The sequence below is a fragment of the Molothrus ater genome, chromosome 29 (assembly GCF_012460135.2).
Source record: "Molothrus ater isolate BHLD 08-10-18 breed brown headed cowbird chromosome 29, BPBGC_Mater_1.1, whole genome shotgun sequence".
In the NCBI taxonomy this organism is placed as follows: Eukaryota; Metazoa; Chordata; class Aves; order Passeriformes; family Icteridae; genus Molothrus; species Molothrus ater.
The window spans coordinates 286,032-299,134 of record NC_050506.2 but is presented as its reverse complement, the minus strand read 5'-3'; the positions used below and the strand labels follow the sequence as shown (position 1 = coordinate 299,134).

The 13,103-nt window shown below is 54.0% G+C and overlaps 1 protein-coding gene across 2 annotated transcripts; it reads left to right on the top strand.

Moving 5' to 3' along the window:
* The first annotated feature begins 1,017 nt into the window (after window positions 1-1,017).
* ETV3 (ETS variant transcription factor 3) lies at window positions 1,018-13,103 on the top strand. Of its 2 annotated transcripts, none has more exons than XM_036398055.2 (5): window positions 1,018-1,332; window positions 3,170-3,225; window positions 5,701-5,938; window positions 7,434-7,549; window positions 10,389-13,103. In XM_036398055.2, exons 2-5 carry the CDS (start codon window positions 3,180-3,182, stop codon window positions 11,474-11,476), a joined length of 1,488 nt encoding a protein of 495 aa, XP_036253948.1. In that variant the 5' UTR covers window positions 1,018-1,332; window positions 3,170-3,179; the 3' UTR covers window positions 11,477-13,103. The 2 variants fall into 2 exon arrangements, with proteins under 2 accessions (XP_036253948.1, XP_036253947.1); XM_036398054.2 differs by having other exon boundaries at window positions 3,145-3,225.

The following is a 13,103-nucleotide window of genomic DNA, read 5'->3' as shown; positions in this document are numbered from 1 at the left end:
GGGGTTTTTTGGGGTGGTTTGGGGGGTTTTGGGGCTGGTTGAGGGGTATTTGGGGCTGGTTCTGGGGCTGATTTTGGGGTATTTGGGGCCTGGTTTTGGCCCTGGGTTTGGTTCTATTTTGGGGTTTTTTGAGGTTTTTTTGGGGTGTTTTGGGGCTGGTTCTGGGACTGGTTTTGGGGCGTGGTTTTGGGGCATTTGGGGCTGGTTTTGGGGTATTAGGGGCCTTCTTTTGGCCCTGGGCTTGGTTCTATTTTGGGGATGATTTTGGATATTTTGGGACTGGTTCTGGGACTGGTTTTGGGATGTTTGGGAATTTGGGGCCGGTTTTGGGGTGGGTTTTGGTCTATCTGGGGCCTGGTTTTGCCTCTGGTTCGGTTCCATTTTGGGGATGGTTTGGGGGTTTTTGGGGCTTGTTCTGGGACTGCTTTTGGGGTGTTTTGGGCTGGTTTTGGGGTATTCTGGGCCTGTTTTGGCCCTGGCTTTGGCTCTGCTTTGGCTCTGGTTTTTGGGCTGGTTTGGGGCTGTTTGGCTCCGTTCATACCGGGTTTTTCTCCATTTTTATTTGTCTGGCTCCATTTATCGCAGGTTTTGCCCCGTTTATCTCCATTTATCGCGGGTTTTGCCCCGTTCTGGCCCCGTTTATCTCTGTTTTCCCCCGTTTCTCCCGGTTTCCCGGTTTTTGCCCCGTTTATCTCCATTTATCGCGGGTTTTGCCCCGTTCTGGCCCTGTTTATCCCTGTTTTCCCCCGTTTATCTCCATTTATCGCGGGTTTTGCCCCGTTCTGGCCCTGTTTATCCCTGTTTTCCCCCGTTTATCTCCATTTATCGCGGGTTTTGCCCCTTTTTCCCGTTTTTCCCGGCCCGTGTTTCTGAGGGCAGGGGGCGTTTCCCGCGCGCGCGCTCCCGCGTCTCTCTCTGCCCCCCCCCATATCCCGGGACCGGAAGCGGAAGCGCGTGGGCGCGCGCGCTGCCCGGAAGCGCGTGGGCGGCGGCGGCGGTTCCGGTTCCGGCGGCGGCGGCGGCGGCGGCGCGGGGGAGGCACCGGGAGGAGGAGAAGGAGAGGAAGGAGGAGAACAACGACAAGAAAAAGGAAAAGAAGAAGAAGAAGCGGCGGCGCCACCGACCGCAGCAACAGCGGGACGAGCAGCCAGGGCCGAGCCGCCTCCTCTCCCCCGCCCCCCCCCCGCCCCGCACTACCGGGAACGATCCGCCCCCCCCGCCCCGGTCCCCGCCCGCCTCCTTCCCCGTTTCCCCCCTCCCTTCCCGTCCTCCTCCTCCTCCTCCTTCTCCCGGAACCCGCCTCGCTCCTCCCGGCCCGCGCCGCCCCCGCAGGTGCGTCCCGGGGGAACCGGGGGGGTACCGGGGGGGGGGGGGCGGAATTACCGGGTGTACCGGAGGGGGGGGAGCGGGCCGGGTGAGGGAGAGCCCCCGCGGAGCTGCCGGGGAGGGCGGCACGGGGGCTCCGCGGCGCTCTCCGGGGGCGGCGGGGCTGGAGCGCAGCCCCGGTAACGGCGGGGGGGGGGGTCCCGGTAACCGGGGGAGGGGAGCGGGGGCTGGGGGCTGAACGCGGAGCGGCCGAAAAGGCGGAGCCGGGGAGGGGGGCGGGGGTTACCCAGAACCGCGCGGGGAGCGGGGGCGAGCAAACACCGAGCGACCCCCCCCGCTCCGGTACCGGGGAACGGGAACCGGGGTACCGGGGAACGGGAACGCGGACCGGGACCCCCCCCCCCCGCCGTGCGGCAGCGCCGGGCGCGGAGCGTGGGAGGCCCCGGCCGCGGCTCCGGGGGTGTCTGCGGGGAGCGGCACCGCCCGGGGCCGGGGCGGGCCGGGCAGGCCGGGACAGGCTCGGGGCGGCGGGAGCGGAGCGGGGGAGCCGCGGCCCCGGCGCCGCTCGGCCCCTCCCGGCGGCCATTTGGGGCCTTCGGGCCAGCGGGGCCGGGCAGCGGGGCCGGGCCGGGGTCCCGGGGGCTCCGGTGGCCTCCCGGGGCTCTCGGGGCCTGCCCGGAGCTGCCCCGGGGCTCCGCTGTGAAATCCCGGCCCGCGAGCCCCGGCAGGGAAATTCCCCCTTTTGCCCTTTTGCTCCACTTCTTTCCCCCGTTTTTTTCCTCTTTTTTTCCATTCTTCCCTTTTTTCCCCGTTTCTCCCTCCCCTTTCTCTATTTTTTCCCCTTCTCTTTCCCTTTTTTCCCATTCCCCCCCTTTTTTCTCTCTTTTCTCCCGTTTTCCCCTCCCCTTTTTCTCTCTTTTTTCCCCTATTTTTTCCCCTTTTTCTTTCCCTTTTTCCCCTATTTCCCCCTCCCCCTTTTCCCTATTTTTTTCTCTATTTTTCCCTTTTTTTCCCCTTTTTTTCCCCTATTTCCCCCTCCCCCTTTTCCCTATTTTTTTCTCTATTTTTCCCATTTTTTCCCTTTTTTTTCCCCTTCCTCCTCCCCTTTTTCTCTATTTTTTCCCATTTTCCCCCCATGATTTCCCCTTTTCCCATTTCCTCCTCCCCTTTTTCTCCATTTTCTCCCATTTTCCCCGGTCTTTCCCTCCCCTCCTGCCCTGGCACATCTGGGCCAGCTCCCAGCTGTGGATTTTGGCAGCCGAGCCCGTCTGGGAACTGAGCAGGGTTTGTTTTGTCTCCTTCCTGCAACTCCGGCCAGGGAAATTTCCCTTTTTGCTCCTCTTTTCCCCCCTTTTTTCACCTTTCTCTTCATTTCCCCCTTTGCTTGCCTTTCCCCCCCTTTCTTTCCCCCCCTTTATTTCCCCCCTTTATTCCCCCTTTTTGTCCCTACTTATTTCCTTTTCTCCCATTTCCCCCCTTTCCCCCCCTTTATTCCGCCCCCTTTTTGTCCCCCATTTTCCCCCCATTATTCCCCCATTTTCCCCCCATTATTTCCCCCATTTTCCCCCCATTATTTCCCCCATTTTCCCCCCATTATTTCCCCCATTTTCCCCCCATTATTTCCCCCATTTTCCCCCCATTATTTCCCCATTATTTCCCCCATTTTCTCCCCATTATTTCCCCCATTATTCCCCCATTTTCCCCCCATTATTTCCCCCATTTTCCCCCCATTATTTCCCCATTTCCCCCCGTTATTTCCCCCATTTTCTCCCCATTATTTCCCGTTTTTCCCCATTATTTCCCCCGTTTCCCGGGCAGGGCCTGCTGACCCCTCTGTCCCCAGGAGGAAGAGGATGAAGGCCGGCTGCAGCATCGTGGACAAGCCCGAGGGAGGAGGGGGTGAGGAGCTCCCAGCCCCATTCCTGCTGCTTTCCCGGGATGAAAATCCCATAAACCCCAATTCCTGCTGCTTTTCTGGGATAAAAATCCCATAAACCCCAATTCCTGCTGCTTTCCCGGGATGAAAATCCCATAAACCCCAATTCCTGCTGCTTTTCTGGGATGAAAATCCCATAAACCCCAATTCCTGCTGCTTTTCTGGGATGAAAATCCCATAAACCCCAATTCCTGCTGTTTTCCCAGGATGAAAATCCCATAAACCCCAATTCCTGCTGCTTTTCTGGGATAAAAATCCCATAAACCCCAATTCCTGCTGTTTTCCCAGGATGAAAATCCCATCAATCCCATTTTCAGCTGCTTTCCCAGGATAAAAACCCCATTCCTGCTGCTTTTCTGGGATAAAAATCCCATTACCTGCTTCTTTCCCAGGATAAAATCCCATTTTTTGCTGCTTTTCCAGGATAAAATTCCTTTTTTTTTTGCTGCTTTCCCAGGATAAAAATCCCAATTCCTGCTGCTTTCCCAGGATAAAAATCCCATTTCCTGCTGCTTTCCCGGGATAAAAATGCCATTTTTGCTGCTTTTCCAGGATAAAAATATTTCCTGGGAATGCTCATCCCGCCTCTCCCACCATTCCCTGCTGGGAAAGAAACGAGGGTGGAGGTGCTGCCTTGAAAATTCAAATTATTCCTCCCTCCCTGGGGATGGGTTTGGGGTGGATTTGGGATCATTCCCTCCTGGGATTTGTGTCCTGGCAGGAATGTGGGCGGCACTGGGAAAAAAGGGGATTTTTCCCAAAAAAAAAAAAAAAATCAAAAACAGATTTTCCCCAAAATAAACCCCACCCCAAATCAGATTAAAAAACAAAAAATCACCACCCCAAATCAGATTTTCCCCAAAATAAATCCCACCCTAAATCAGATTTTTCCCCCAAAAAAAGTCACCACCCAAAATCAGTTTTTTCCAAAATAAACCCCACCCCAAATCAGATTTTTCCAAAAAGAACAAACCCCACTCCAAATTAGGATTTTTTTTTTTTTCTGCCTGAATTCCATCCCTGGGATTTTGAATGGAATATTGAGTGGAATTCCAAGATTTATTTCACAATTTGGGGGGTTTTGAGTGGGTTTTTTTGGGTCGTTTGGGTGGATTTTCCAAAGCAAAGGAGCTGAGAGGAGTCAGAAGTGAGCAGCTGGGTGGGGATCTGGAATTCCCTGCTCCCACACAGAACACTGAATTCCACCCGAGGTTTCCAGGTTTTTGGTGGCTTTTCACAGGTTTTTAGTGGGGTTTTTTTAGTGGGGTTTTTGTGGGTTTGGGTGGATTTTCCAAGGAAACGGGGCTGGAATGAGTCAGAAGGGTGGGAAACCTGGATCTCCCTGCTCCCACGTGGAATCCTGGACAGGATTCCAGGCAGCAGGAGTTCACGGATCCCAGCTGAGTTTTACCCATTTTGGGTGGTTTTTAGCGGTTTTTTGGTAGGATTGTGGTGATTTTGGGGTGCATTTTTCAAGGAAAATGGGGCTGGAAGGAGTCAGAAATGAGCAGCTGGATGGGAATCTGGATCTCCCTTGCTCCCTCATGGAATACTGGAGGGAATTCCAGGCACCAGTGATTAATGGAATTCCAACCAAATTTTACCCGTTTTTGGTGGTTTTTAGTGGGGGGGTTTTGATGGTTTTGGGTGGATTTTCCAAGGAAATGGGGCTGGAATGAGTCAGAGGATGGGAAACCTGGATCTCCCTGCTCCCACACAAAACACTGAACAGAACCCCAGCTCCTGCCCAAACCCCACTGATCCCCCATCGTTCCCTAATTAACACTTCCCATTTTTTTTCCCGTTTATTCCCATTTTTTCCCCATTTTTCCCCCCTCCAAACGCTACCACTTCCCCGAGTGGGCGTACAAGACGGAGTCCAGGCCTGGTTCCCCTCAGATCCAGCTGTGGCACAGATCCAGCTGTGGCACCTTCATCCCGGAGCTGCTGCAGGAGGGGGAGCCCCCAAATTCCACCCGGGGCTGCCTCGGAGCGGGGCTTTCTCTGGGGTTTTTTGGGGTGTTTTGGGTGGATTTTCCAAGGAAACGGGGCTGGAAGGAGTCAGAAGGATGCGAGGCCTGGATCCCACACAAACCATGGAACAGAATCCCAGCTCCTGCCCAAACCATGGAACAGAATCCCACCTCCTGCCCAAACCACTGAACAGAATCCCACCTCCTGCCCAAACCACTGAACAGAATCCCACCTCCTGCCCAAACCACTGAACAGAATCCCAGCTCCTGCCCAAACCATGGAACAGAATCCCACCTCCTGCCCAAACCACTGAACAGAACCCCACCTCCTGCCCAAACCATGGAACAGAACCCCACCTCCTGCCCAAACCATGGAACAGAACCCCACCTCCTGCCCAAACCCCACTGATCTCCCTTCATTCCCTAATTAACACTTCCCATTTTCCCCCATTTTCCCCCCCAAAGGCTACCACTTCCCCGAGTGGGCGTACAAGACGGAGTCCAGCCCGGGCTCGCGGCAGATCCAGCTGTGGCACTTCATCCTGGAGCTGCTGCAGAAGGAGGAGTTCCGGCACGTCATCGCCTGGCAGCAGGGCGAGTACGGCGAGTTCGTCATCAAGGACCCCGACGAGGTGGCGCGGCTCTGGGGGCGCCGCAAGTGCAAGCCGCAGATGAACTACGACAAGCTCAGCCGGGCGCTCAGGTCGGTGCAATTTGGGCGCTTTCCCTTTTTTTTCCCCGTGAAATCTTGGGATTTTTAAGTGGGACGTGATGGCGGTGTTGGCTGTGTCAGGGTTTGGGGTGGTGGGGTTGGCACAGCTCTGGGTTTTGGGGGTGCCACGAGTGCAAGCCCCACATGAACCACGCCAAGCCCAGCCGGGCTCTCAGCCTGGTGGAATTTCCCAATAAAATTGGGAATTTCGGGCATTTTCGGGCTCATCTCTCCAGGTTTGGGGTGGTGGGGTTGGCGCGGCTCTGGGGGCGCCACGAGTGCAAGCCCCACATGAACCACGCCAAGCCCAGCCGGGCTCTCAGGCTGGTGGAATTTCCCAATAAAATTCGGAATTTCGGGCATTTTCGGGCTCATCTCTCCAGGTTTGGGGTGGTGGGGTTGGCGCGGCTCTGGGGGCGCCACGAGTGCAAGCCCCACATGAACCACGCCAAGCCCAGCCGGGCTCTCAGGCTGGTGGAATTTCCCAATAAAATTCGGAATTTCGGGCATTTTCGGGCTCATCTCTCCAGGTTTGGGGTGGTGGGGTTGGCGCGGCTCGGGGGGCGCCACGAGTGCAAGCCCCACGTGAATTATGACAAGCCCAGCCGGGCTCTCAGAACAGCAGAATTTGGGGATTTTCATGGCTTTAACCCCACGGAACTTTGAGGTTTTTGAGTGGGATGTCGTGGTGCTGGGATTGGGTTTCAGTTTTGGTGGCGCAGCTCTGGGGGCACCAGAAATGCAAACCCCACATGAACTATGACAAGCTCAGCTGGGCACTTGGGTGAAATTTGGGGATTTTCTCCTTCAGAATTTGGAATTCTGGGGGTTTTTGGGCTCGTCGCTCATCTCTGGGCTTGGCCCAGCTCTGGGGCCGCCGCAGGTGCAAGCCCCACATGAACTGTGACGAGCTCAGCTGGGCTCTCAGAACAGCAGAATTTGGGTTTTTTTTCTCTTTTTCTTTTCATGGAATTTTGGGGTTTTTCCAGCAGGATGTCATGCTGGTGTTTTCTCGTCCCCCAGGGTTTGGGGTGGTGGGACTGGTGTGGGGTTTAAGGTCCTTTTTTCACCCCAAAAACGTTCCTGGATTCCATTCAGTTGGATTTTAGGGATAAACCCTCCCCTGGTCTGGTAATTCCGTGGATTTCCCATCCCTGGGAGTGCCCAGTTCCAGTTGGAGCAACCTGGGAAGGTGGGAGCTGCCCCCGGCCCTGGATTTTTAAGGGTGTTTGAGCTCTTTCCAACCCAAACCATCCCAGAATTCCATATTCTGGTTTAAACAGGAAATTAGGAAGGAATCCCTCAGGAATTCTGGATTTTTAAGGATCTTAAAGCTCCATTCCAGCCCCAACCATTCCAAAATTCTGTATTTTGGTTTAAACAAACAGGAAATTGTGAAGGAATCCCTCAGGAATTATGAAGGAATTCTGGATTTTTGAGTGCTTCAATCAGTGTTTTTCCTTTTTTTTTTTTTATTTATTCCCAGATATTACTACAACAAGAGGATCCTGCACAAGACCAAGGGCAAAAGATTCACCTACAAATTCAACTTTAACAAGCTGGTGATGCCCAATTATCCCTTCATCAACATCCGGCCCAACGGTGAGCCCCGGGAATTTGGGAATTCGGGAATTCCAAGTGGGAACGAGGGGGAAAAACCCCCCAAAAAACCCCAGGAATGTGGAATTTGTTTTTTTCCACAGCCAGCCTGGATAAAAAACCCAAAACCTGGGAGCAAATCCCGGCTGCTGTGGGGGATGTGGGCTCAGGGTTTATCTTTCCCCGGGGATTGTTGGGATTTGTGGGATAAGAGGATCAACCTTGGGATGCAATCCCGGAGTGGCTCAGGTGAGTTTATGGGGCCTTGGACAAATCCACGGCTTTTTCTGCCTTCTCTCCCCCTTTTCTTGCTCCTTTTCAACCAAAAATTGCTCTTTTTCAACCCAATCCTGCCCCGGAGTGGGGAGGAATTCCATAGGGATGGCAGCAGTCCTGAAGGAAACCAGGAATTCCGTGGATTTTGACTAAAAATCAAACATTTTTCCCTGGAGCAGAGAGGACAATGAGGAAGAGTTTGGGAACAGAGCATAAATGTCCCTTTTTTGCCCTAAAGCAGTTTTGCCAGGTTTATCCCAGAGTCAGCAGCGGTTTCTTGGGAAAAGTCTTTCCAGGGGGATTTTTGATGGAATTAAACCCCTAAGAGCCAAATTCCTATAGCTGGCGGATTGTCCCGATCAGGCACGCTGGGAAAATGAATCCACAAAACCAGGAAATCCCTCTGGAAGTCAATATTCCCAGAAACTCCAAACTTTTCTCCTCACAAAATCTCAGTTTAGAGGAGCCCGGCCTGGCACACTGCGGTGCAGGGCAAAGCCTGGAAGGCCGATCCAGCAGGGAAAAAAACAGGAAAAAAGCAGAAAAAGTGGGGAAATTGGTGATTATTTAATCCATAAAGATAGAAAAACCCCCTGAAAGTTAATATTCACAGAAATTCCAAACTTTTCTCCTCACAAAATCTCAATTTAGAGCAGCCGGGCCTAGCACAGGCTGCTGCAGGGCAAAGCCTGGAAGGCTGATCCAGCAGGGAAAAAAACAGGAAAAAAATTAGAAAAAAGAGCAGGAAGAGTGGGGAAATTGATGATTATTTAATCCATAAAGACAGAAAACCCCTCTGGAAGTTGTTATTCCCAGAAATTCCAAACTTTTCTCCACAAAAAAATCTCAATTTAGCGGAGCTGGGCCTAGCACGAGCTGCTCCAGGGGAAAGCCTGGAAATCCATCAGGAAAAAGAGCAGGAAAAGGAGGGAAATTGGTGATTATTGAATCTATAAAGATTAAGAAAACTGTCTGCAAGTCATTGTTCCCAAAAATTCCAAACTTTTCTCCACAAAAAAGTCCTGATTTGGAGGATCCTGATCCAGCTTCCTGGAACACCAATCCAGCGTGGAAAAAGCAGGGAAAACAGGGATAAAAGCAAGTTCTGTGTGGGGAAAAAGGGATTTTTCGTCCGGCGCCATCTCCGGGGCTGCCTCCCCTCCCTGAGGGAATCTCCGAGGTTTTGTTTTTCCAAGGCTCCGGGAAGGCCAAAAAAAACCCCAAAAAAACAAAGGGAGAAATTCCTCCAGGTGTTGGTGTCTCCTTCACCTGTGTGGGCCCTGCTGGGGTTTGTTTTATTTTCTTTTTTTTATTTTTTTTCTTTTGGGAGGAGGGAATGTCTTTTCCAAGCCAAGGAACGGGGGTGGGAAGATATGTCTGGAGCTGTAATTCCGTAATTAACTGGGAGCAAACGAGTCCGGGCAGTTCCCAGCTCCCTCTCCCTGCTCCCTCCTGTCCCTAGGGCGCTTGGAAAAAAAAGAATTTGGGAGAATTTGGAATGCTCTCAGTTAATCCCAGCCCTTTTCATTCCCAGCGGGGCAGGGATTGGGATTGCAAACCTGGAATTTGGGGGTTTTCTCCAGGATTGTCCCCTCCCTCATGGAGATTTTTGGTGGGAAAAGGAGGTGGAAATAGGAGAGATTTGGGTGGGAGTTTGAAGTTTTGGGTGGGAATTTGAGGTATTTTTGTGGATCTTTGAGATACTTCATGGATTGATGAGATCACCCCTCAGAGGAGAGGTTTTTATGGATATCTGAGATATTTCTATGGATATTGGGACTATTTCCATTGATATTGGACATATTTCCATGGGTACTTGAAACGTTTGCATGGATTGATGAAATTGCCCCTCAGAGAAGAGGTTTCCATGGACATTGAAGATATTTCCATGGATTTTTTGAGATATTTTTATGGATACTGGAAGACATTTCCATGGGTTGCTGAGATCCCCTCTCAGATGCGACATTTCCATAGATATTTGAGCTTTTTCCGTAGGTATTTGAGATATTTCCATGGTGGATATTTCAGACATTTCCATGCATTGATGAGATCCCCCCTCAGAGAAGAGATTTCAATGATTGAGTTTTTCCCATGGATATTTCAGACATTTCCGTTGATATTTCGAGACATTTCTGTGGATATTTCAGACATTTCCATGCATTGATGAGATCCCTGCTCAGATGAGATATTTCCATGGATATTTGAGTTTTCTCCATGGATATTTCAGACATTTCCATGGATTGATGCGATCCCCCCTCAGAGAAGAGATTTCCCTGGATATTTGAGACGTTTCCCTGGGTATTTCAGACATTTCCATGCACTGCTGAGATCCCCTCTCAGATGAGATATTACCACGGATATTTCAGACATTTCCGTGGATATTTCAGACATTTCCACGGCTAGACGCCACCCCTCCTCAGACCAGCCATTCGGGTGGACATTTCCAATACTCCCACACATTTCCAACCTCTCCCCACAGAGTCCAACCACCTCACGCCCCGGCACCTCCCCTCCACCTCCCACTCCCCAAACCCCCTAACTCTTTTTATTTCTCCCCATTTTGCAGGCGTGGTTCCGCAGAGCGCCCCGCCCGTGCCCACGGCCTCCTCCCGTTTCCATTTCCCCCCTCTGGAGCCGCACTCTCCCACCGAGGAGGGCCCGGGCCGCTTCGCCGCGGCCTCGCTGCTGCCGCCTCACGCCGAGCCGGCGCTGGCGGACCCCGACCGCAAAGCGGAGCCCGCCGAGCTGGAGGAGAGCGCCCCGGACTGGCGCCGGGACCTGCTGGCCCCGCCACACGCTGCCGCGGCCACAGCGGGGCCCAAGCGCAAGCCCGAGGTGGTGCTGCCGCTCTTCTCCCGGCCCGGCATGTTCCCCGAGCACCCTCACAGCCCCTTCGCCGTGTCGCCGCTGCCGGGCCGCCCCGGCGTGCTCAACGTGCCCATCTCGCCGGCGCTGTCGCTGACCCCCACGCTCTTCTCCTACAGCCCTTCGCCAGGGCTCAGCCCCTTCGCCGCCGCCGGCAGCAGCTGCTTCTCCTTCAACCCCGAGGAGATGAAGCACTACCTGCACTCGCAGGCCTGCTCCGTGTTCAACTACCACCTGAGCCCGCGGACTTTCCCCCGCTACCCGCTGGTGGTGCCGCCGCTGCAGTGCCCGGTGCCGCTGGAGGAGCAGCCGCAGTTCCCCATCAAGCTGCAGCCGCCGCCCGCCGGCCGCAAGAACCGCGAGCGGCTGGAGAGCCCCGAGGGCGGCACCGCCAACAGCAACCCCGACCCGCCCCGCGTCAAGGTGGAGCCGCCGCCCGACAAGGAGGAGGAGGACGACGAGGAGGAGAAGCCGGAGAAGCGGGAGGAAGAGGAGGAGGAGGAGGAAGAGGAGGAGAAGGCCGCGGTTTTTGCCCGCCCGGCGGCTCCGGCGTGGGTCCCGGTGCCCGCTCAGCCCGGCGGCTCCGGAGAGGAGAATGTGGAGAAAGCAGCCCGGGATTGCCCCGGCGATGCCGCGGGGCAGGAGAGGAGGGAGGACGCCCTGATGCCCCCCAAGCTGCGGCTGAAGCGGCGCTGGAACGGAGATTCCCGGCAGGAAATGCCCGAGGAGCCCCGGCCCAACGGGATCTGGCACCTGCCCAAAGCCGTGGCCGCCGCCTCCGACACCTAATCCCGGCTGGAACAAACAAACAACAACAAAAAGAACAAAACAAAACCTTGGAAAACACCCGGAGGAGAAATCCGTGTATTTATGTAGCAAGGTTGCAGAGCAGTTCGGGACAGGGGCGGGGAGGGGGGCGCGGGGTAGGGCCGGGGTTTTTGGGGATTTCGGGGGTGGGAGAAGGGAGGGGGGCGGGCAGCTTCGGCCTTTGTGTTGTTTCTGTTGTTGACTTGCAGGCGAAGACGCAGCCGGAATTCCCGGAATTCCCGCTCGCTTTTCCCGGGAAAAGCCGGCTCGAGCTCCAGGACTGGCACGGAGGAATTCCAGGCTCGGGGCTTTTTGGGACACCGGGAATCTCCACATCCAGGGGGGGATTTTTTGGGATTTTTCGGGTTTTTTTTTACGGATGCGAGGTTTCCCCGGCCATCCAGGAGCTGGTTTGGTTCATTTTTTGGGTTTTTGTTGGTTTTTTTTTTTTGGTTTTCGGTTTGATTTTTTTTTTTTTTTTGGGAAAAGGAGGAGCCTGGGAATTTTGCATCGGGAATTTTGCACTGTCCACGGAGCGGGGTTGGGGCGGGGGGAAGAGGATTCAGGAAAACTCGGAAAATCGGGATGGAGGCCGCGTCGTTCCCGGCGGATTTCCGGGGAAAATTCCCCTTTTCCCGCCTTTTTTTCTCTCTCTCTCTCTCTCTCTCTCTCTCGCAGAAGCCATGAGCAAAACTCTCCAAACTTTTTCAGGGAACGGGAACGGGAATAACACAAAATTAACCGGATGCCTTTAATCCTAACGCATTAAAAATGTTGGGGTTTGGTTTTTTTTTTTTTTTCTCGTTTTCGTGTGCCCGGAGCGGGAGGTGTTTTTTGTTTCCCCCGCTGCGGAATCCGTGTGGGTGGAATTTTTGGGAATGCTTGGAAGGAGCGCTGGAATGATTGTGGTGAGTCCCGGGAACGCCGGAATTCCCGGCGCCATTCCCAGATTTTTGGACCCTCCCCCTTTCTCCCCGTTTGACTCATGCCTTAAGGAAAAAAACAAAACAAAACAAAAAAACAAACAAAAAAAACAACAAACAAACCACGTTTGGACTTTTTCTGGGAATTTCGTTTCTGGGAGCGCTCGGATTCCGTGGATCCTTCCCGGATTTTGGGGGGGAATCCCGAATCCCGCCGTTCCCCCCAGGCTCTGGATCGTGCTCCCGGCAGGAGGAGCCCCCGGGAATTCCCAAGGATTCGCTCTCGGAGCACAAGCGCCGGGAATTCCGGGCCGGGGGCGGAAAATGCCCCGGGAGCGGCTCCCAAAGCCCCGGCCCGGCCGCGCTCGCTCGGGAGCCTTGGAATGTGGAGCTCAAAGAATTTGGGGTGGAAAACCCCTGGATTATCCCAAAAAAAAACCCACAAAAAAACAAAACAAAACAAAAAAACCCCGGAGAGGGCGCAAGGACGAACTCAGGAATTACACGAGGAGGCCTTTCCCGGAATTCCCGCCGCCGATCCCAAATCCAAGTGCCGGAACCGTCAGGAAAAACAAACACAAAAAGGGGGGGAGACCCCGGAATTTCCCCCCCTCTTCCGATCCTTCGGATTCGAGCCCGCGGGAAGAGAAGGAAGAAAGTTGGAATTTTTGTGGCTTTAACAAGGA